Source organism: Penicillium psychrosexuale (genome assembly GCF_028828465.1).
Source record: "Penicillium psychrosexuale strain IBT 29551 chromosome Unknown utg000005l, whole genome shotgun sequence".
Lineage (NCBI taxonomy): Eukaryota > Fungi > Ascomycota > Eurotiomycetes > Eurotiales > Aspergillaceae > Penicillium > Penicillium psychrosexuale.
In genome coordinates this window covers 320,301-343,603 of record NW_026643190.1, presented here as the reverse complement: position 1 = coordinate 343,603, position 23,303 = coordinate 320,301, and the positions used below count along the sequence as shown (strand labels likewise).

General features: G+C 38.1%; 4 protein-coding genes across 4 annotated transcripts; 3 read left to right on the top strand and 1 right to left on the bottom strand.

Annotated features, from left to right (window-relative positions):
- Positions 1 to 1,892: 1,892 nt before the first annotated feature.
- On the top strand, positions 1,893 to 3,725 carry N7518_009085 (uncharacterized protein; the record flags this gene model as incomplete). The annotated part of the gene is made up of 5 exons (XM_057190012.1): positions 1,893 to 2,311; positions 2,364 to 2,974; positions 3,028 to 3,274; positions 3,324 to 3,447; positions 3,498 to 3,725. 5 exons carry the CDS (start codon positions 1,893 to 1,895, stop codon positions 3,723 to 3,725), a joined length of 1,629 nt encoding a protein of 542 aa, XP_057037668.1.
- Positions 3,726 to 17,257: 13,532 nt separating this feature from the next.
- Positions 17,258 to 18,585, top strand: N7518_009084 (putative LPS glycosyltransferase; the record flags this gene model as incomplete). The annotated part of the gene is made up of 4 exons (XM_057190011.1): positions 17,258 to 17,437; positions 17,496 to 17,639; positions 17,691 to 17,761; positions 17,826 to 18,585. 4 exons carry the CDS (start codon positions 17,258 to 17,260, stop codon positions 18,583 to 18,585), a joined length of 1,155 nt encoding a protein of 384 aa, XP_057037667.1.
- A 1,177-nt stretch (positions 18,586 to 19,762) lies between these two features.
- N7518_009083 (sugar porter family MFS transporter) lies at positions 19,763 to 21,373 on the top strand (the record flags this gene model as incomplete). The annotated part of the gene is made up of 2 exons (XM_057190010.1): positions 19,763 to 20,645; positions 20,703 to 21,373. 2 exons carry the CDS (start codon positions 19,763 to 19,765, stop codon positions 21,371 to 21,373), a joined length of 1,554 nt encoding a protein of 517 aa, XP_057037666.1.
- Positions 21,374 to 21,708: 335 nt separating this feature from the next.
- On the bottom strand, positions 21,709 to 23,201 carry N7518_009082 (uncharacterized protein; the record flags this gene model as incomplete). Its single annotated transcript, XM_057190009.1, has 2 exons — positions 21,709 to 22,162; positions 22,216 to 23,201. The coding sequence occupies 2 exons, from the start codon at positions 23,199 to 23,201 to the stop codon at positions 21,709 to 21,711; spliced, it is 1,440 nt and encodes a 479-aa protein (XP_057037665.1).
- Positions 23,202 to 23,303: the final 102 nt, after the last annotated feature.

Sequence of the window (23,303 nt, the reverse complement as noted above, 5' to 3'; positions counted from 1 at the left end):
AGATTGCTTGTGTCTGTAAGCCAGCAAGCCAATATATGCTGGCTTATATGAGATCCCTTCAAATATGGAAGGGTATGACGATATATAGTGTCGTACGTCATTGTCCCTCTTCGGTCTACTTCTAATGTGGGGGAAAGTATTTCAAACGGTGTGATTGGCAGAAGTGAAAGTGATTCCACTGGAGTGACACCCCCTGGATGCTTGGCACGTGCCCTGCGTGCTGACGTCATTTAAAATTCGATAGTTAACTAGTTAACTAGTTAACCGAGCCCTAGTTAGAAAAGATCCGGCTTTCATAAGCTCTGCTTTTTTCTTTTTTACGTGGGTTTAATGCATAATAATGGCATATGATTTTCTGCTCATGATTTTGGAATATCGGTGAATTATGCATAGTCCCTATTCAGGTTGACTGCGAGACATCTCATAATTCTAGGAACGCGAGAGTACGAAGAAGATTAAGGGTTGTTACAAAGCCGGGTCTTTGTCGTGATGCAAAACCATTGAATAGAATATAAGTCCAGCCTAGTGCCCAAAATAATGTATGAAAAAAAAGGTGAAATGTGGGTGTTTTGAGAGCGCCCCGAGGTGTAAGAGTTATATGTCAAATGCAGAACCGCGAATACTATAACATTCTATTCTTGCACCATGAAGGCTCTCCAACTTAGAATATTGTAAAACAGGCTATGTGGGGAAGGAACCATGTGTTGAATCGAGCTGTTGACTAGGGAACAAAGGCATTCATCCACATCGGGCAGTAAAGCTACCGCGACATATATAGTAGATAATCATGCCCAATCATCAATGGTCATGCTGATCATGTTGGTCAGAGCTTTTGCTTGACTAGCGATCAGCTTGGCAAAGCAGGAGAGGATGTCCCTATTGCTCACGATCGGCTTGGCAAAAGTGATCCGAGTGTTGGAGGGGTAGTTACTTCGCACTCCGTTGGTAGGTTGGAGGGGTGGCTCCCTTACATACCATATATCAATTATTTGCCAGTTTGACGAATTCAGAAAATAGAAAGCCTTTATCCACAGCCACAGTATAGGAGGAGTGAGGACTGCGCTCTTTTATTAGAGAGCGTACTCCGTATGCATAACGGAGTACGAAATGCAGAAACTGCAAAAAGCACAAATGGGAAGATTTTGAAATTTCCGACAGTGGAGAATGGTTCCCCACTCGGAGTCAGAGGTCTAGAAGACCCTGTGGGTGATGAACGTGCTGTCGCGGAGGAAAAATTAGCGTGGCCAATCTCAATTTGACTACGGAGTAGATACCCGCAATGGTAGAAATGTAACATATTTCCTACAAATCATACACTAAGTAATAGCTGGATTTATCTCTTTTAGCCAGGCTCATATATCTTTTAAACAATGCCGGCCTTGGAAGTAGCCCTGAAAATATCAAAGTTCGCTAACGAGCCCTATCGGGATCCCGTGGGCCTTAGCGCTCGGCCCGATAACGTTTTAAGTTTCTTTTTTTTTAAGATTAAAGGTTTCAAGCTGATAGCCACTTTCAACACGCCATTGATGCGTTGGCTCTACAGACCGTGAGGGAAATGGAATGGTCAGGCGGCATATGCATTGCGTTATCAAAGCCACATTTTATTCATAATAGTCGTACACTATCTCGCATGTGCGAGTGATAGGGCCAGTTATTCTTCCTCTCCACACCTCGTGGGTCTTCCTATCTTAAAGAGGTAACCCGAGAGAACACGCTCCATTCTAAGATCTTACTTGAAAAGGTAATCCGAAGGGCCTCACTCCACTTTTTAAACTGGATCGATTGAAGATTTTGATTTTTAGTTTGATAGTAAATCCTATATTAGTATGAAAGTAGGTGCCAGTACTACCCTCGCTATTCGTTTCCATCTTCATTCTATCTTCACAATCACAATGGGCATTGTTGACTATCTCACCCAACCGCGTGTCCATCAGGTACATGGTGGTGATGAAACACCCACCATGGAAGTCCCAAAAGTAATCGAGCCCAATATAATCTCTAGTCCGGACTTTTCAGGCGCTGTTACACCTGCGCACATTCTCCCTTCCCCAGCTGGTAGCGAGGATCCTCTTATTTTTGAGAAGATCCCGCATCAGTTTGGCCGTCTGGGTTCTTGGAGAGGGTGTTTGATTTTGTTTGTTACCTCCGGCTCTCAGTTTCTCGACAATGTCTTCATGACAAGCGCCAACATTGCCCTGTCGGCAATTCAGCAGGATTTCGGCGTGTCTAGTACTGATTTGCAATGGATGATCTCTGCATACACCTTGTCGTTTGGTGGCTTCCTTTTGTTGGCCGGTGCTTTGTCTGATCGGTATGACTTCCTCTTATTGTCTCTAAACTCGACATCATGCTAACCTGCACAGTTATGGACGAAAGAAGATACTCTGTCTGGGTCTTGCCTGGCTTTCTGTGTGGACCCTAGCTATTGGATTTGGGCAGTCGTTTATTCAACTTACGGTGTTCCGTGGCATCCAAAGAATTGGAGCTGCGATGACTGTGCCATCCGCCATTGGGATCATCAGCTCCTACTTTAGTGGGGTTGATCGCACCCGAGCACTATCAATATATGGAGCCTCGGGAACCCTGGGGTTCTGTACCGGTCTTATATTTGGCGGTTTCTTGACCTCTTCGTTGGGCTGGAGATATATCTTCTATCTGATTGTCATCATCACTGGGTCCTTGGGAATCATGGGCTTTATCGTCCTCCCAAGCGATGTTGCTTCCGAAAAGAAGCAAGAAAGAATGGACTACATTGGTGCAGTGATATCTACAGCTGGCCTGATCCTGCTCCAGTTCGTCTTGTCCAGTGGTGGAACCTACGGTTGGGACCAGCCGTTCATTATTGTGCTGCTGATCTTGGCGGTTGGTCTTCTCGTTGGCTTCGCAATCCTTGAGAAATACGTCAGTAACCCAATCATGCCGCTTTCTTTGTGGAAGATTCGCAATTTCGCCGGTCTCTGGGTTATTGGTTTCAGTAAGTTGCCTATTTTTCAGATTTGTGCTTCGGACAAGGCTAATTATAAATAGCTGGCTATGGCACCTACCAAAACGTTATTTTCTATATCGTCCTTATGGCACAGAAAGTGGACAAACTTTCTGCTGGTGACACCGCCCTTCGCTTCTTGCCCATGGGAGCCATTGGCTTCATTGCTTCTCTTGGAACAGGAAAACTCCTTGAATACATGAATGGAAAACACCTCCTCATTGTCGGATTGGTTCTGGCTGTGGTCGCCCCCATCTCGAGTGCTTTGACTTCCAACCCTGAAGCAGGCTTGTATGTATCGCTATTCCTTTTTTGGATAAAACTATACTAACTCTCACAGTTGGCTCAATGTTCTTCCCACATCCCTTATCAGTATCTCATCCGTATCTTTTGTCTTCGTCACGACGAGCACTGTGGTACTCACAAGTGTACCGGTTGAAGTCAAGAGTCTTGCTGGTGGAATGGTGGGTTTTCGTTCCCTGCATTCCAACATTTATGCTAACATCTTAACTAGCTTAATACTGCATTCCAAATTGGATCTGGTGTTGCGTTGGCTATCTCGGCAGCTGTTACCGATGCCGTCGACATCCAGCAAGGACACAGTCTCGCAGAGCAGTATGCTACCGGCCTTTGGTGCTCTGTCGGTCTAGCCGGGCTTGGACTGATAGTTGGTGTTCTTGCTGTTCGACACAAAGGCATTGGACCGAAAGATAGATTGGGCGCAGGCCCAGTTGCTATGTAACTCCGTGTGACGACTTTTTTCGGTTTTTTCTTATATAGATGATAGATAGACTTTTTCTTTACTCATGATGGATTTAGCGTTTAGTTAGTATGACGAGGGAAATGGGATAAATCTATAATAGGTGGCGTTTGTTCACGATATCAAAAGGTTCACACTTAGGTAGTTCTCAGTACCGAGGAGCGAACCAAATACGAGGGAATAGCAAATGTCACGACTCGTGCCCCTCTGAGCTTTCAGACGTACATTCCTAATCGGGTAACTACCGCTTTTGATATTAAATTTGCCTCACACCTACACCGCCTTCCAATTTTATGTACCACTTTTGTGCGTCAAACTCCCCATACAACAGTGGCAAGACAGTAGGAACCTGCAATTTGTATGTAAATTACTGCCAGAATTAAGTCACTTTTGTCATATTAACCACTTTATCGTCAACTGCTTCATCGTTAAGGGGCTAAATCCTATAGGAATTGGGTAGAATATTCGCTTTTTTCTGATCAAAATGCAATTTCTTTTCCTATGTAAACCAGAAGTGGGCAGTACTTTTTGATTGTATCGAATTAGGAAGACGGTACTCAAAATTCAGCCAGGGTCGTATCAATCCCTTCCTCAACCGTTGTGCCAGATGTGCCCTCATCTATTGTCCGATGGAACGGATTCGTCAACAACACTTCGGAGGCGCTTAAGTAGTCTTGGCTTGCAAGTAATATGTTAGACATGGTGGTCACCTGACCATCAGCCCGGTGCGGCAGGCACCAACCCCCATAACTAGATAGTTAGGCATTCTGCCCTTTAGGAATTGACAACTCTCTCCCTCTTCAATCGCATTACTATACTGTAGTCACATCAGGTTATAAGACCCCTGCTTTTTAAGCTAAAATCATTGTAGTAAAGAGGTATCTTCATTCGTTAATTCAAACGAAGTCTAACTCGCGTAGAGAGAGTCGCGAGTAGATAAAATAATATAATTAGTAGGATAAACCACTGTGGGATATATAACGCAATAAATCAAAAATTTGCCGGCCCTATAAAAATAGATTAATCTAATAATACTATCACCTGATTGAGAAAAAGATCAATATTTTTAATAATATAATAATCCTAACCCTATAAGAGGTCGCCTATAATAGTAGATCTAGGAAATGGTATAGGACTAGTATAAATAGCTAACTAACCTCTTATAGGGATTGGTATACTAAAAAATAAGGATTAGGATAAGGTAGAAGATACCTTATACTTAACTAGAGACTAGAGTAAAGGTCTCCTAGTCATTAGTAGCTTTATCTTATATAAGATAGAACTACTACTAAAGGAAAAAGAAGATTTCGATAATTAGCTTAGAATAGTAACTAAGATTCTCGAAAGTTATGGTTTATACTAGTTAATTAATAAAAATATTAAGAGACTAGACTGAGATACCACTAATACCGAAACTTAGATAAAACTAAGTATATAAGTTAGTACCTAGCTATAACTATATATTAACCTAGATATCGCTAAATATATTATATTAAGCGGAAAAAGAATAAAATAGGCTGATAACTTTATATATAAGTATAAGCTATATATATAAGGAGAAGGATATAGAGCCCTAAGTACTATAATCATTTAATTTATTAGAATAAAGAGAATAGATTTCTTAATAATAATAGAGTTTATTAATATACTAAAATAATGGTTTAAGATAGTAAATAATCTAAAAGCCGCTATACTACTATACTAAGCGATTATTATTATAGTAAACTAACTATAAGAGATTATAGAACTTTAAAGCTTAATTAAAATTAAAAATAATAAACTTAAATTAATTAAAGACCCTATAGTAGAAATAATAATCTAAGATTTCTTCCTATACTACTTAGAGATATAGGATAAGGTTAAAGAGTTTAATATTAATAGAGATATATTAGTATTAGCTATAAAAGTACTAAAGGGATAGTAGAATAACCGCTAAATCTTAAGTAAAAAGACTAAGTTAACTAATATACTATTATATAGAAAATATATAAGAAAGTATATCGAAGAATAGAGAAACTATAAGATATAGTATACTACTAATAGGAACTATTCCTACTATAGAGGATAGGGTTATAATATAAAAGATTATTTCTATCTAGTAGTAGATAAATAACTATAAAACTAGAAACTAAAGCTTAGCCTATAGTACTAGAAGATATTAAACTAATTTCACAAAAATAAGAGTTAATAAGTTAGCGGGAAACCTACTAATTAGATATAATAGGTAAACTTTAATACTATTACTATATTAGTAACTACTAATAAAGGAAACTACAATTTTAGAAGAATAGCGATAGTATAAGATAGAAAGGGCTTTAGTAGAATAGTAATAATAAATAAACTAATATAATTCCTCTAGAATAGTATTAATTAGATACTTAATTTAGGATCTTCTTAGTATATCTGCTTAAATAGAGAACTTTTTATTATATTTAAATTATATAAACTAGGAATAGTGATTAGTTAGGATTTAAGTATTAGATAGTAAGTAGTTATAGAAGGCTATAGCGATATTATATTACTAATCTAGAAACTAAATAGAATAAGATATAAACTATATATCTATTATATATATAAACTAGGGAATAAGTTTAATCTCCTTAGTCTATTAAAAATATACTAGGATTAAGGGATAAGATAGAATCCTAATAATATAGTAATTAAAGATAGTAACTAATAAGTAATAGGGTATACATTTATTATAAAGAATATTCCTATTATTAAACTAGTAGATAAGCCTTACCCTATCTATTATAAAGAAGGAGAAGGTCTAGTATATATCCTAATCTTAGCTAAACTTATATACTAGAGACTTAGATATATAGGAAGCTATAAGGGATAAGTTAATAAGGATAAGCTAAGATATAATATTAGTACTAAATATTTTAATTACAAATTATATAGAAAAGGGAAGTCTAAGAAAATCATTTCCTAAGACTAGTAAGTAAGAGTAATAAAGGTTAGGTAACTACTTTATATTAACCTATACCCTATTAAACTAAAAGGAATTAGTAAAGATAATAAAATCGATAAAGAATATACGATAATTATTATAGATAATATATCTAGATTTCGAGTTATACTCTATATATCTAAGAAAAGTAATATATTATTAACCCTTAAGATATAGACTAAATAGTTTAAATAATATACTAGTTACTACCTAATAGAATAGAGATATAATAATAGAAAGGAATTTTTTTATTTTATTACTTAGGTAAAAACTATATTAATAACTATTAGTACCTTAATACTATATACCTATAAATAGAACGGAATTTCTAAATATAGTAGTTACTATATTATATAGATAGTAAGGATAATATATATTAATATAGGAATTACTCTAATAGAACTATAGACTAAAGTAATAACTATAGTAGTATATATTATTAACTAACTAACTCGCTTAGGGAGTAAAGCCCTAATACTTGCTTAGAGAAAAGTAATAAACCTATAAGGAGACTAAGAGGTAATAAACCTATTGTTTCTCTAAATATAGTACTCTAAGGTATATATCTATAAACTAAAAGAAACTCGAATATAAGGAATAAAGATAGATCCTAGAGTATAGATTAGATACCTTATAGGATATAAAGGAGATAATAGGTACTATTACTATATCTATAATCCTAAAATAAAGAAAATTTTAATTTATAGAGATATTATTTTTTAGGAAATAAGAATTCCTAGGATATATAATAGAACTAATAAAATTAAAATAGGAGAAGAGATTATCGATAGCCCTCTAGTAAAGAAAATATAGTTTATAATTAGAGAACTACTCTTTAAAAATATAAGAGTAGTAATAGAAGTACTATCGAAAAATTTCTAAAATCTTTACCTTAAGATAATTATAGAGTATACTAGCCTAGGGGAAGAGTATTAATAAGACTCTAAGATAAACTCTATAAATACAGAGGATACTAAACTATTCTATAATATTAATAAGGAAATTCTATAGGAAGAATCACTCGAAGATAGAGTATAAGTACTTATATAAAGAGTACTAGAGATACTAGCTTAACCTACTTAATAAATATTATCTCTATAATCTAGAATCATTTATAAAGAACTAGTAATATACCTAGTTCTCCTAAGAATATTTAAAGAACTAAACTTACTATCTCCTATACTAATACTATTAAGATAACTAGAAATAAGATAGGTTAATATAAACCCTATATATTGAAATCCACACTTGGTTTTCTAACCGCCAAGGCTTGGGTTTCAATGACGTTATCAGGCAGGCTGTATTCTCGGCTGGAAAAGCATCTTTCCGGCCCGTTCCTTAACACTAACCCTACCCTGATTGATTGTTATTATACGTTTCTAATATTATTAGAACCATACCTAAGAGAAGTGAGATTATCCCCTTTTGTATATAAAAGTCTATAATACATATAGCTTATAGACTTTGAGAGTAACTTTTATTCTAATTGTATACTTTATACTTTTAGATACCTTCCTTCAAATTATCTGGTTACATACAGTATTCTAACTTATACCTGTAATACTTTAATAGGTTATAAGCCCAGCATAGTTCAACTAGCCGGATTCTATATATCAATTTAGTTTATTACAATTAATTGATCCTACTACTTACCCCCTAAGTAACTAGAGAGATCTTATCTTAAATACCCTTTCTTTTCATCCTTACTTTAAATCTACAAAATAGTAAATATACGAAGTAGCTCTACACTACCTGGCCACTGGGCAGATATACCTCCCCCGCCCTAGGCTCAGGAGGACAATAAAGAATCAGATAGTAAAGTAACCGCTAGATTCGAGGATACCGATTAAAGCTACAGCCATAGCCAAGATTAGCATGATCCCGCGGTACAATTGAATACCGATCTAGAGTTAACCCAGATTAGCAATAATCCTACTAATATATTTCTTTAATATATTATAGATCGCCTAGATTATATTAAAAACAGGACTACTGCCTATACCGCCGGTAGAATCTCCTAGTCTATCGAGAGAGACCTAACTGTTCTACTAAGAGTAGTATAAAGCGCGCTCCTTTTAAGGATATATACCCCAGTATCTTTAGCCTATAAAGTCCCGGGAAGAACCCTAGATCTAGTATAGGCCACAGTATCTAACTAAGTACCGACGTTCTATAATCCTCTAAATAAGCTACCCTCCGACTAACTAAGAGGGTAAAGAGAGTAGAGTGTATTAAATTTCATATACTAATAAACTGTTCTACGAAGCGCTAAGTAAGTAACAGCTAGTGTGCTTAAATACCTTTCTTTCTATGATCGAATATTAAAAAGTAGACAAAAGAAGACCTTCGATAAGCTAGCTATACCGCTTATAGGTAAGTCTAATTTTAAGAACTAGGTAGTAAATATTACCTAGATATTAGACTAGAATCTCCTCCTCTAGATTATTAACGGCTCTATAGGCTCCCTACTAGCCGATTATAAATATTAGTACGATCTTAAAGTACTAAAAGTTAACATACAATTACTCCTAATATAGAATATAAGCCCTAAAATCAATAAGACGATACCCTAGTCTAAAGAACCGGAACCGGAGAAGATATAGACTTTATTAATAGAGTAATACAAAACCGACGAGCTATATATAGCTTAGGAAGCGGTATATACTATCAAGAAAATATCCTATACTAAGACTCGGTCTATAAGTACCTTAATCGCTAATTTTAAAACCAATTAGGATAAGAAAATACTACTATAGAAAGATCCCGAACTTACCACAGAGTATATAGCCGAGATCGAAAAGTATCTTAAGCTACTGAGTTATATCGAGGGCCCTGAATAGTACCCTTAGTTAGTAAGCTACAAAGCCTTATTAGCGAAAATAACTAATCCTACAGACTGCTACTACTTTAATAATCTGTATAGCTAGTTAGAGAGGGTAGAAGCTTTCTAACTAGCCAATCGACGGTCGATATTAATATATACGACTGGCTAATTATTAGCGCTAGCCCCGAGGGGATACTCTGCGAGTAGGGGGCACAGTGGGAAAGGTAAAACCAGCTAGCGCAATATAAGCAATAAACTGTGCGGTTATTACAAATTAACTAATTACCTAGAAGTAGACTACTATAAGAAGGAAAGAGATAAACTAAAGAAAGCTTTATTATCTAACGCCAGAGTAACAGAGGTATTTTCTATCTAGGTTTCATGTATAGCTCCAGCTAACGGCCTAGCTGTACAGCTAGCGAGTAAGCGCTTAAAGAAGTGCGCTAGTATTAAGCGCAGTAAGACTACTAAGATAGCTGCCGAGCCGGCTGCCCACGAGGCTGCCGAGTAGGCCGCCTAATACTAAGCATCTAACCTAGTAGTTAATATACCGATCCAAGCGTTCTATATACAGTCTTAACCATAGGATATAAAGACGTGGATATACGATATAGGTTCGGATGACTATATGATATGCTTAGATCAGTATTTTATTCCTAGTACTGTGATAGAGTAAACCTTCACTATTAAGACGGCCTTATAAATAGAGCAGATTAATGGGCTAAGAGGTAGTATCAAACTGTAAGTTAACAACAGAACCAAATAGGGTCGAAATCTGATCCTCAAGAATACCATGTATCTCCCTAGTCTTAGTATCAATTTAATCTCTTAGTATAAGCTCGCTAATAAAGGTATCTCAGTAATATACAATAAGAACAATTTACTACTAACAAAGCTAGATAGGACAACGCTTACCAAAGGACGTAGGGTAGGAACAGTATGGTTATTAAAGGTAAGAAAGATCTATATATACCCTAGGGGGAAGCCAGATATATATATGGCTGGCACCTACCGTTATATATAAGATCATATGCTAATAGTAAAGGTAAAGTAGGCGCTGGCTACACAGTTGGTAGTAAAGCAAGATGCCAGCAAGTAAACAGCTGGGTCTATAAAAACAGCCACTTCCCCTAGCCCTTAGCTTCTTCTTCCTTCTATACCTCTCAATCCCAAACCCTATATTACTACTCCCCTGCTAATCTCAGATCTCGCTTAGTCATCAATTCTGATACTAAATTCATTAATTCAACCCGATCTGCCATTAACCAGACTAAAAGTAAGGTTCGCTGTCGAAATTCCATTTAAAAAGACACTAGATTTAGATACAAATTCTACTATTCGATCCTCCTATAGAAAGGCTAGTATAGAATATACCAGAAGATTAATAGCAGTATCTGTAAAATCTGCCGCCGAGACCTCCCTCTGTACAGCCCCTGCGCAGCGTGTATCCGAAACCCTTCCTTCCTTTAAGATCCTTCCTACTACAAATAACGAAGAAGCTAAGTTCCGACTCGGTAAGAAGATTAATATTAATATATGGCATTATCGGTTATACTACGTGGGCATAGGGACAGTTATATAAATAGTAAGGGTGGTGGATAGGATAGATATAATAGGCCTTGCGTTTCTAAAACGAGCCTATATAAACTATACAATTGTAAAGGTGATAATAAAGCCACACTAGGATCTAGTACTATACTGCTCCGATAAGGTAGGCGATCTAGTATATATAGATCTAGGTAGTAGCGGTAAACTACCCCGCGGTAGGAACGGGGATAAATACTAGATGCTAGACATCGACGATTAGAGTGAATAGGGCGATATACAGTTCCTACGATATAAAAGCCAAGTAGAATAATACCTTAGCTATATAGTCAACCGATACTAATAGGAATAGGAAGCCGCTATATCTATAGTTAGTACCCTGCTACTAAGGAGTAGGATAAACCTCGCTATATTCTAATCAGACTACAGGGGCGAATTTCGAAGTCACTATCTCGCCCGCTGGGCCTAGGAAGCCAAGATTAAACTCTACTATTCTACTCTGTATACCTACGAACAGAATGGTAAGATCGAACGAATTATATACCTTCTCTAGGAATACGCTCGAGTAATCCTCGATAATACTAAGCTTCCCGCCTTACTATAGCCAGATATCATATAGATAATTATAATAGTAAGGAACCTCACTGTCTATAATAGGTATAAATGCGCCAGTTTCCTAGTAATATTACTATACGAAATCCGTTTCGGTAGGAAACTAGACCTCTTATTTCTCTAGATCCTAGGTTATAAAGTATATACTATAAGAACTCTAGAAGAAATTAGATCTACTCCCGCGAGTAAGTATTTATAACCTTATATAGTGCTCGGTAGATTAATTAGATATACTAGCTACCACAGCAGCTAATACAGGATCTAGCGCCTAGATAGAATAATCATTATTTGCTAAGACGTTATCTTTAATAAAGGGGACCCTTAGGATCTATATAATAATCTAGATCTACTAACCCCTATAACCAAACTACTAGTAACGTAGGTACAGCCCTTCTTCCGCTATATATTAGGTAAGGAAGCTTCTACTATAGACGAACTATCTGACTAATTATTATTCTTAGAAGGATCTGTAAGCGAGTCTTCTAACAATAAAGATTACACTCCTAAAGATATAGGCTATAATCCAGATCCTATGCCGGCGCCTGATATTACTCTCTACTGGATTAGAACGATCATATCCCATTCGAGTACTCGTAATATAAGAATAAGAGTCTAATAACTGGCATACTATATAAACGTACTACGTATATTAGTACTAAGCTAATTTACTACTATGCCGGTACCCCTAGGTATAGTACCTCTTCTACTACTTCTATTTATAGAATCGATCGATCCCTATTAGCTGCTCGATCCGAAGAGCCTAAGCTAGGTAAAGGCCTTACCGCTCTAGCTATAGTGGTACAGAGCCATAAAAGCTGAGATAGATCAGCTTACCACAATAGGTATCTAGGAGTTAGTCCTAGCTTTATATATAACGCGTACCCTGACTAGTAAATAGGTTTTTAAACTAAAGATTGATACTAATAGTAACCCTCTAAAGTTTAAAGCTCGCTAGGTAGCACGTAGCTTCTAGTAAGTCGAGAATCTCGACTATAATAAGACATTCGCTAGTACTAGTAGCTATATTATACTCTGTATCCTCCTTAGTATCATTACAATCTAGCGTTTATACACTGTATATATCGATATTAACCTAGTATACCTTAATATACCACTTATAGAGACTATTTATATAGAACTACCACCTAGTTTTAAAGATAAGATAAAGGGATAAGTATACTAGCTTAAGCGTAGCCTATATAGTTTGAAATAGTCTACTAATAACTGGTTTAATATATTAGGCGATTTCTTACTTACCCTTAGATTTAAACAATCCCCTTCTGATCCTTACCTTTATATCTTTTATGATTAGGGGGCGAACGTTATCTATATCTTTATATATATTAATGATATACTAATCGCTATATCTCTATAAGATCTTATTAATCGAATAAAATAAGCTGTTTCTATAAAATAGTTAATCATAGACTTCGGCCCGCTTTACTACTATCTTTTAATGAAAGTAGTATACTACTAAGAAGCCGGTACCCTCTCTATCTCCTAGAAAACCTATATTAACAGGTTTTCGAAACCATTTATAGGCGAAAACGGTAGATATAAACTAATCATACTACTACCAAATTCAATAATCCCACAGAGACCTACTTTATAAGCTTCTGTAAAGACTGTCAAGTCCTACTAGTCAACTATTAGTTCTAAGAACTATACTAATACCATAACTCGACTAGACGTTACCTATCATTATTCTATCCTTATATAATTCCTTACGAACCCTGATCCTAGCTATAAAGCTCTCGTAGCTAGGCTTATTATATATACCGGCGCTACCTTATAATACGAACTTATATACAGCACTATAGGGCGGGGAGGAATATATAATAGGATAGGACTTTAGGGATATATAGACGCTTTATATAGGGGCGAAGATAGAAGTAAGAGCCATACTGGCTATATCTTCTTCTTCGCTAGCGTACTAGTCATATAGAAATCAACCTAGTAAACTAGTACTACAAAGTCTACTACTAAGGCTGAATATATAGCGATCTCGTTTGTAGCTATAGAAGCTCTGTGGCTAAAGCGCTTACTTAATAATCTAGGTATTAATTCTTCCTCTAGAAAAGCTCTCTCTGCTTCTTCTACGTCCTCGGCTCCTATACCATTGTATAGCGACAGCCAATCCGCTATCTTAATAGCTACTACGCTAAAGGAAAATAGCAGGTCTAAATACATTAAGATACACTGGTATTAGGTAAGAGAACAGATAGTGCGCGGTAAGATCTATATCCCCTACGTTAAAGGTATTAATAATATCGCCGACGGCCTTACTAAACCGCTAGTAGGACCACAATTTCGATAGTTTATCGAACGACTAGGTTTACACCCTCTATAAGACAGAGGTATAATACCTTCTACTTCTACTTCTACTTATTAGTAAGAAAGTAAGTATCTTAGAATCTATATATATAACTTATATTTTCTAACCCTCATGATCCCATTATATTTATATTTTTATATTTTTATATCTAGTTAACACTTCCTTTCGTTTATACGCGTCTAGATCTTAATATTCGACTTATTTGAAATAACCCCGATCTAACGGACTGCGGGACCGCCGCTAATATAAAAATCAATGAGTATTAGACCACCTTTCTTTTCTTTGATAATCATCCTTCCCTTTGGTATTACTATACTTATACTATACGCTGTGATATACTCTGATGCCTGATAACTTTCATTAAGGGGGCGTGTTAAAATCCATACTTGGTTTTCTAACCGCTAAGGCTTGGGTTTTAATGACGTTATTAGGCAGGCTGTATTCTCGGCCAGAAAAGCATCTTTCCGGCCCATTCCTTAATACTAACCCTACCCCGATTGATTGTTATTATGCGTTTCCAATATTATTAGAACCATACCTAAGAGAAGCGAGATTATCCCCTTTTATATATAAAAGTCTATAATACATATAGCTTATAGACTTTGAGAGCAACTTTTATTCCAATTGTACACTTTATACTTTTGGATACCTTCCTTCAAATTATCTGGTTACATACAGTATTCCAACTCACACCTGTAATACTTTAACACTATATACCTTAATCTACTATAACTATTATACTAATCTAAAAGATCTATAAAAGGTTACCTACCCGAATACTATAATAATATAAAATAGGGAAGGTATAGAGTATATAATTAGAATAGAGAAGGAGGATTATAATATACTATAAATAAAGATAAGGAGATAGGACTAATATCTAAGGATTACTAGATAAATTTACCTTTTAGGATAGGTTTCACTTTATTATCTACCGAAAAAGGACTAGAATAAGGAATAGTTACCCTACCTCTAATAGGATAATAACTTAAGTTATAGAACATTAAAATCCCTTAGATATATATAGAGGCTATAGTATCGAAGTAGAAAGACTAATAGTATATTATAATAGAAATATAAATCAAAAAGCTGAAAGTAGCTAAGATATATAAAATTATTAAGTAACTACCTACTAAAGTAATAATTCTATTAGGGAAATAGGTCTTTAACCTTAAGATTAATAAAGAGAATATAGTCTAAGAGTTTAGAATATACTAGGTAGTCTATAGAAATAGGTAGAGACTAGGGATCGATTTTGACGAAAATTATATACTAGTTATATAAGGAAAGATAATAAGACTATTTCTTAGTATAGTAGTTATAAATAATATATTTCTTAAGTAGGTCGATTATACTATAGTATATCTAAATATAATTATCGATAATTATATTATTTTTATATAGTAGCTAATAGGATTTAAAAAAAATAACCTAAACTAAGAAAAGGAGGTCTACCTCCTCCTATAAGTAATATATAGACTCTAGTAGGTAGGCTATCTTTAGTATAGTATAATTATAGAAGCGCTAAAAAAGATAGGATTTAAACTACTAGTTAATAAACCCTATATTATAGTCTATAAGGAACTAAATATCTAGATCCTACTCTATATAGATAATACCCTAATTATATTATTAAACGAAGAAGGAATTAGATGGTTTAAGGATAAAATCCCCTTTAAGTACTATAATCTAGGAAAACTAGATCGATTTCTAGGGAGTAGCCTCTCCTAAGGAGAACTTAGAATATTCCTAAATTAATAGACTTATATAGAGGAGATTATTATAAAAGCTAGCTTATAGAGTATAGTATAAGTCTATCTCCTAATAAAAATAATATATAAGTCTCTAGATATTATAAACTTAAAAGAAGATAAAGATATAAGGAAGATAGAGAATAATCTTAAAGAAGATTAACCCTAGGTTATAAAGGAGGAAATAAAAAGATTTATCGAAGATATTAGTAAGCTAGGATAGCTAATTAATAAATTAAGACCTAATATTACCCTTACAGTTAATAAACTATAGAGAAGAGCCTCTACCCTAAGAGAAGAAGATATTAATATACTTAAATAGCTAAATAGATATATTAAGGGGATAATAGACCTAGGTATTCTTCTTAAGAAAGAACTATCGACTAGCTTAATTAGATATATTAATATATTATATTATAATTACAAGGATAGTAAGAGTACTAAGGTATTTATCTTTTACTATACTAGGAGACCTATTAGCTAGTCCTCTAAGAAAGAAGAAATTATTACTAGAAGTAGTATAGTAGCGGAATATATTACCTTTAATACTATAATTCGCGAATATATATAGCTTCTAAAGATTATAGACTAGATAGGAAAATAATAGAAACTACTAATTACTATCTATTTAGATAGTAATAATATAGTATCTATTATAAAAAAGGACAATTACTCGAAAGGAACGAAGTAGGTAGATACTAGATACTACTTTATTAGGTATATAGTTAGAGAAGGGATTATTAAACTCAAACTTATCGTAAGTATATAAAATATCGTAGATACCCTAATAAAGCCACTAGCGCGGGAACTTTTTAAGCTAATAAGGAAGAAGATAATAGCTAAGATACCTAATAAGGAAACCTAATAAGGTAAAAGTTAGACGAAATAACCTAACATCGAAAAAAAAAAAAAAAAAAAAAAATAATAGTAATAGCAGTTTTTACTAGATAATACAGTTTCTACCCAATGAAAAAAAAAAAAAAAAAAAAAATAATAACAAATAAAACAGACGAGTACATTCCTCGGGATTATGCCTAGGGGGGTGTGTTGGACATGGTGGTCACCTGACCATCAGCCCGGTGCGGCAGGCACCAACCCCTATAACTAGATAGTTGGGCATTCTGCCCTTTAGGAATTGATAACTCTCTCCCTCTTCAATCGCATCACTACACTGTAGTCACATCATAATATAGCTAACAAATTAACACAAGTCAATTGTAAATAGCCTTCGAACCTTGGAAGCTACAATGTAAGGCCTTATAAATAAGGCAACGAACGCCTCGAACTCACATAGTCACGTGTTATACCAGATCCGCCGCATTTGGACCAGGTCGCGATGCATTCATAGCAAGCTGTTCTCGGCCGGCATTCGAGGAATGTAAGAGAATACTTTTTTATCGCAGTGTAATTTTGGGTTGCCTTGGACTTTAATCCTCCCAAGGTGGTGAACGACTTGATTCTCATCAATCCTCATTGTTGTTAGCGCTGCTCACCATGATCGCCAGGAGAAAGGTCCTTCAAATGGCCGCAGTGGCGGCCATTACAACTTATATCCTCTGCACGGTATTTGTCCGAAGCTTTGGAGATAGAGAATGGCCCACCTCGCTTTCCAAACTCTCTCAGAACTCCATGGGCGATAATGTTTTCGAACACATACAAAACAGCACTCTTGGAGTTAGTTCTTGCCTACCGTCTGACGGAATTTATTGCTGACTTGAATATTAATTTCCAGTTTGAGCATATCTACGCGATCAGTATGAAAGAGCGGACCGACAAGCGCGATTTCCTCACACTAGCAGCCTCGATATCGGGGTTCAAGGTGGAATGGCTCGAGGGAGTGCGACCCGATGATCTACATCCTAAGGCCATGCCTGACGTATGCTTCCCAGTTCAATAAACCCCAGACAATATTCTCATGCTTTCTCAGGGACTCGACACCTCACCCGTGAAGCTCACCGCCGTGGCATGTTGGCGTGCGCACATGAATGCATTGGTCAAGTACAGTCACAACTTATTCTCATTTTTCAGAGGCTATGCTGACGATTGGACATTTAAAAAATAGTGTGATAAGCAATGACTACTCAACCGCTTTGATTTTGGAGGATGACGCAGACTGGGATGTGAGTCTCAAGTCCCAGCTCGGTGAATTTGCGCGCGGGCTGCACGCCTTAAAAGGGACCAATCAGGTATCCAAAGAAGCTCCTTACGGAACAGATTGGGATCTCCTTTGGATCGGCGGATGTGCCTCGGGCCCGAACGCCAACGAAACAAGCTTCTACGCTATACCCATGGACCCCACAGTTCCGAGGGTCCACCACCGAGCCACCTGGGGCGGACCCACCGAAAACTGGAAGCAACAATATCCAGAATTGGCCGAGGACTCGACGCGATTTATCTATCGGGCTGAAATGGGCTGCTGCATGTTTGGATATGCAGTTACAACCAAGGGCGCTAGGAACATTCTTTCCGCTCTTTCCATTGATCATTTGGATAAGCCGGTAGATGATGCCCTGAGTGAATTGTGCGCGGGTGCTAATGGGCGCCGCAAGATTGAATGCTGGGCTCCGTTCCCCAATTTGATTGGTACGTATAGAAAGGCTGGATCGGCTGCCCGGGATTCAGATATCGAGAGCAACAACGCGGCTGAATTCCACGAAGAGCTGGCCTGGAATATGGTATACAGCACCAGGCGTAATATCCACCAATTAGTTGCTAACGAGGAAATTGTTTACTCACAATGGAAGGATGAAGATGTGCCATGGTCGAGTAAAGAGATTAAGCATAAGGAGTTTGTTTATCCTGGTGGATATCTTGTCAATTAATCTTAGCTCAGATTTCCAAATGCTAGTTACAATTCTACCGCAAAAATTTTCGCACGACCCACACCCAAATATACATCTCCGTCCGGAGACTTTCGCGGAGGGGCTGTATATATACCTCGGCATTATACCTTTGTTCTTTCCTAGGGTTAAACCTTGTTAAAGCTTGATAGTGAGAGAGAGTGTTGGATCAAATTTGGTTTATTAGATCTTGGCTTTGAAAGTTATTTAAAACCCCCTTGCTTCTTAAAGGAGTTGCGGCAAAATGTATAGTTTCGATTTTCAAAACGAATGAGAAGCCACGGTACTATATAGTAATTGTAGCCAATTGTGTAGTATCATTCCATACGGAATTCCTCAGCCCTTGGCATTTGGGATTAAGTTTCGGGCTTTTATGCTCTATCTCTATCTCCTAGGCAGAACTTAGAAAATTGGCTTAGGGTCGGCCCGGGTGGGTTTCCATCGGAATATTATTGTGAGGGTTGAATATCTTCCTGATATCTTATTTATGTGAATACCCCAAGTGGACTCGCAATATATGTTCTCCATGAGTGATACTCAATAGCTAATTGTAGCTTCAACTTCAACTTGCGAATAAATGACCATGGACTCTGTACAATAAAACTCATCAAACATTCAGCGTGTTGAGTTGGAGATGCCTAGACACTCAACTCATGTGGGAGCTTTCCCCTTGCGTCGGCTCTTAGGTACCATTTACGCCAGACTTCGGCGTGTCTTCAGCAATTCTACTATGGCTTTCACCTCTCCTATTACTCTCCCTTTCTGTGCATTCTTGGGCCCTGTCACAAGGGCCTTTGCCGTTCTGTCTTCCTCTCCTCTTCCAAATATCGTCGGTCTGGCCACTAGAAACCCTTGGCTCTAGAGCCAGCGGGAAGAATGAGTCCAATAGCCTTGCATGTTCTCTTCTAGATCATGTGGCTTAAATATCCTAATTGGGCTCAGTGGCAATGAGAAGATAATGCACCAAAGAATGGAATGCCTAGACCGTGATACTAACGAGCCAAAATAACCGGACCTCGACTGTCCTCGATTTCTTTAAATCTCGAGGATTTCACCGAGTTGACAGCGGCTGATACATCTGACTTGGACAGAAAACTTCGACGATCCGTTGATCACGATCCTAATCCCACCGATCCATTATAACTATACAGTCCTACACATGCCACGCTTCCTTGGCCTTCGGGGCAATAGCCTCAATATAGCTGCCATTTTGGGGGTGCTCATGCCGGGAATCCTCACAGTAGGCTACAATGCATCACTACTCGGGGGTGTGTTGACACTGAAGAACTTCGAAGAACAGTTCCCCGAAATCAACATTGCCGCTGCTGTTGATAAACCACATGCGTCAACAATCCAAGGCATTGTTGTAGCCTCTTACACAATAGGAGGCTTCTTCGGGACTCTCTCCTGTATATGGCTAGGTGACAGATTTGGCCGCCGACGCACGATAATGGCAGGATCAGTCGTCCAAGTTGTTGGAGCTGTTTTGATGGCTTGTTCAGGCTCTCTCATTCAACTCATCACGTCTCGGATCATCCTCGGTGTAGGCACTGGTGTTCTACTGGCCACAATCCCTCTTTGGCAATCGGAGATCTCGCCTGCCAACAAACGTGGTGCTCACGTCGGCATGAAGGGGATATTCAGCGGTTTTGGGTGTGCCCTGGCCCTTTTTCTCGACTTTGGAATGTCATTCACTCAAGGCAGTGTTGCCTGGAGATTTCCTTTCGCTTTTGTGGTGCTACTTTCCATCGCTGTTCTAGTGTTCATCTACCTGTTACCTGAATCTCCTCGGTGGCTTATCCGACAAGGCCGACTATCCGAAGCTAGTGAAGTCCTGGCAGCTCTCGAAGACACATGTGTCGACGATCAAGCCGTGGAAGCAAAAATCAAAGAAGTCCAAATATCACTGGACTTGTTTGAGGAAAAGTCACTGGGGCAAATATTCCACATGGGCCCTCAAAGAACATTCCACCGAGCTATGATTGCTGCTTTGGCAATGTTGTTCTTGCAACTCACCGGCTCTACGGTCATCACCTTTTACAGTACGTATCCCGAATCATCTACTGTTACGATGTATTGACTCGGTCTGCATTTTTCAGCAACCGCTATCTTCGAAAGCAATCTTTCCCTCGACAACTCAACATCCACGGTCCTGGCAGCGGTCTACCAGCTAGTTGGCCCCATGGGCGGAGCCTTCTGCGTTTTCAAAATTGACAGACTCGGCCGCCGTGTGTTGCTTTTAGGCAGTGCAATCGGAAATGTTGTCTGCCTGGCTTTAGTAGCTGGCCTCGGAACCCAAGCCGATAACCCTCTCGCCATGCGCGGTGCTGTTTTCTTCATTTTCCTGTTTCATTTCAGCTATATCATCGGATTTGGCGCAATACCATATCTCTACGCCGCGGAGATTGCGCCTTTGCATCTACGCACAACTATCAACAGTTTTAGCATCAGCATATCCTGGGCGGTTAGCATCTTACTCACTGTCGTCACTCCCATTGCATTCAACAGTATGGGACAGACATACTTTGTCATTTTCGCGGGCTGCAATGCAATGATGATACCTGTTATCTATTACCTGTTTCCTGAGACCGCCGGGCGCAGTCTGGAGGAAATGGATAGGATCTTCGCTCTTTCGCGAGGTCCTTTGGATGCTGTCAAGGTTGCCCGGCTTCTTCAACAGGGACAATCATTTGACTTGTCGCTTGAAAAGGAACTTGACTCAAGCTTCAAGTGCCCGGAGCTTCAGCTTCGCGAGGTATATTCGGCTTGATATTTACATTCTTATGACTAAGTCCAACATTTCTATTCGCGGGAAATAATAGTCTGCACATGGAAAGCCTCAAGGAAGCTTCAAGGTCCTATGATTCCTCCGCCCAGATGCCATTATTTTACCTGGACTGATACCAGACGGGATAGGTGATAAGTCAAAGAAGATAACAAATATACGGGTATGTATATACTGATTACTGAGTACGCCAGTAGATGTGTAGACGAACATGCATGAAGACCAAAACGTAACAACCTGGAAAACTTTGAATAACAACAAATCAAATCTCGGGTCAGAAATCACAAGCAATAGATGACAGATACAGGTAAGAATTTCCATCATGTTTTGCCCCTTTTTTTGGGTTCCTTTTTGGCTTCTTTCTTTGCTTTGATCTCTGGCTTGGTCTTTTCTGCAGCTTTGATATTCTCAGCTTGCATCTTTTCTTCAGCTTGGATCTTTCCTTCAGCCTTGATCTTCTCAGCTTGGATCTCTTCTTCAGCTTGGGCCTTTTCTTCAGCCTTGATCTTTTCGGCTTGGATCTTTTCTTCAATTTGGATCTCGTCTTTAATCTCTCTTTCGGCTCGCAAGGTGATTGCCAATAGAATCGCCCCTATCTCCTTCATATCGGATTTCTTCGTTATATCCCATGGACCGTACTGGTTCATGATCAAGAACGACGAAGTGTCATCCGGATATGCAGCTTTCTTATCGCTTAGATATTCGAGATACTCTTCCTCATACTTCGCAACCGTCACCCATAGCTCATGCCTGTCTTGCGCTATGTGTAAGCGCCTATTAATATGTTAGCATATTCGTAGTTGACCCAAGAAAGGATAAATACATACAGGTTGTTGGTACGCTGGGCCAAGTCGTCATCGCTTTTGATCCAAGCGACCATTTGGGCGCTCTCCTGCATCCGAATAGGTACCATATTTAGCTTTCTTGTGACGGGTTTCACCTCAATGATCGCTCTGGTCTTCCCGCCAGGGCTATCGAGATAGCCATCCGTCCTTGCTTCAAACTGTGCGTTTTCAAAGGTAGCGATAAATGGCTTTCTGTGCAAGGTCCAATTCGAGTAGAAATCAAAGTGCATGGTAAGAGCATTGAGAAATACGATGAGCGCCGTATTGACAATTTGTTCATCCCTCGTGGGGGGATATAAAATTCTGTCCATTTCCCGTGAGATTGTGTTTGGCGGGCTGGGGTCGGAACTAGGGCTTGAGCCAGGGCTCTCATCATCTTCCGGCTTAAAGATCCGACTATGAAATGGGGGCGAGGTCTTATTATCGAAGTCATAAGATATGTCTCCAGATGGCTTGCGCGATTCTCTTGATGGAGTCTGAGGATCCTCCAAAGTCATTCCTTTCATTCCTCTAACTAGCGGAGGATTTGTTTTTGCACGGGTTCGGGACGCGATAGGCGTGTCAAATGTTTCAGGGTCGGCTTGGGGTTTGGTCTTTTCAACCTCCTGATGGTAGTATTTGACAATGGCAAAGTTTCCCTCCGGTCTTGCTCTTGAGGGCTCTCCTGAGCGCTCCGTTATGTGCGGTTCTGGGATCCCAAGACCATCACAGAATGTGGACCACGACTGATAAGAGCGAAGCTTTTTCTCGGCCTCTCTTATCCAATATTTGATGTCCGGTACATTGGTTATGTTTCTTTTGTGCGTCTTCCATATCACTCGGAGGAGTAAGAATTGGTCAAAGCCCATTTTGGAAGCAGAAGCAAGCTCTTTGTCGTGAAGTTTTGCTTTCTTAAGGTCACGAGAGGTTACCTTGTCGCACCACTCCTGAAAGGTTTTGGGTATTTCATCCCTCTCGGAAGCAAGCATTGTGTTATTGAAGAGAATTCAAACAGATAGGCAATATTTTCAAGAATGAGTGTTGTCACTGCGTAGGAATGATTTACAAAATGGGGATAACAATGCTCTTTT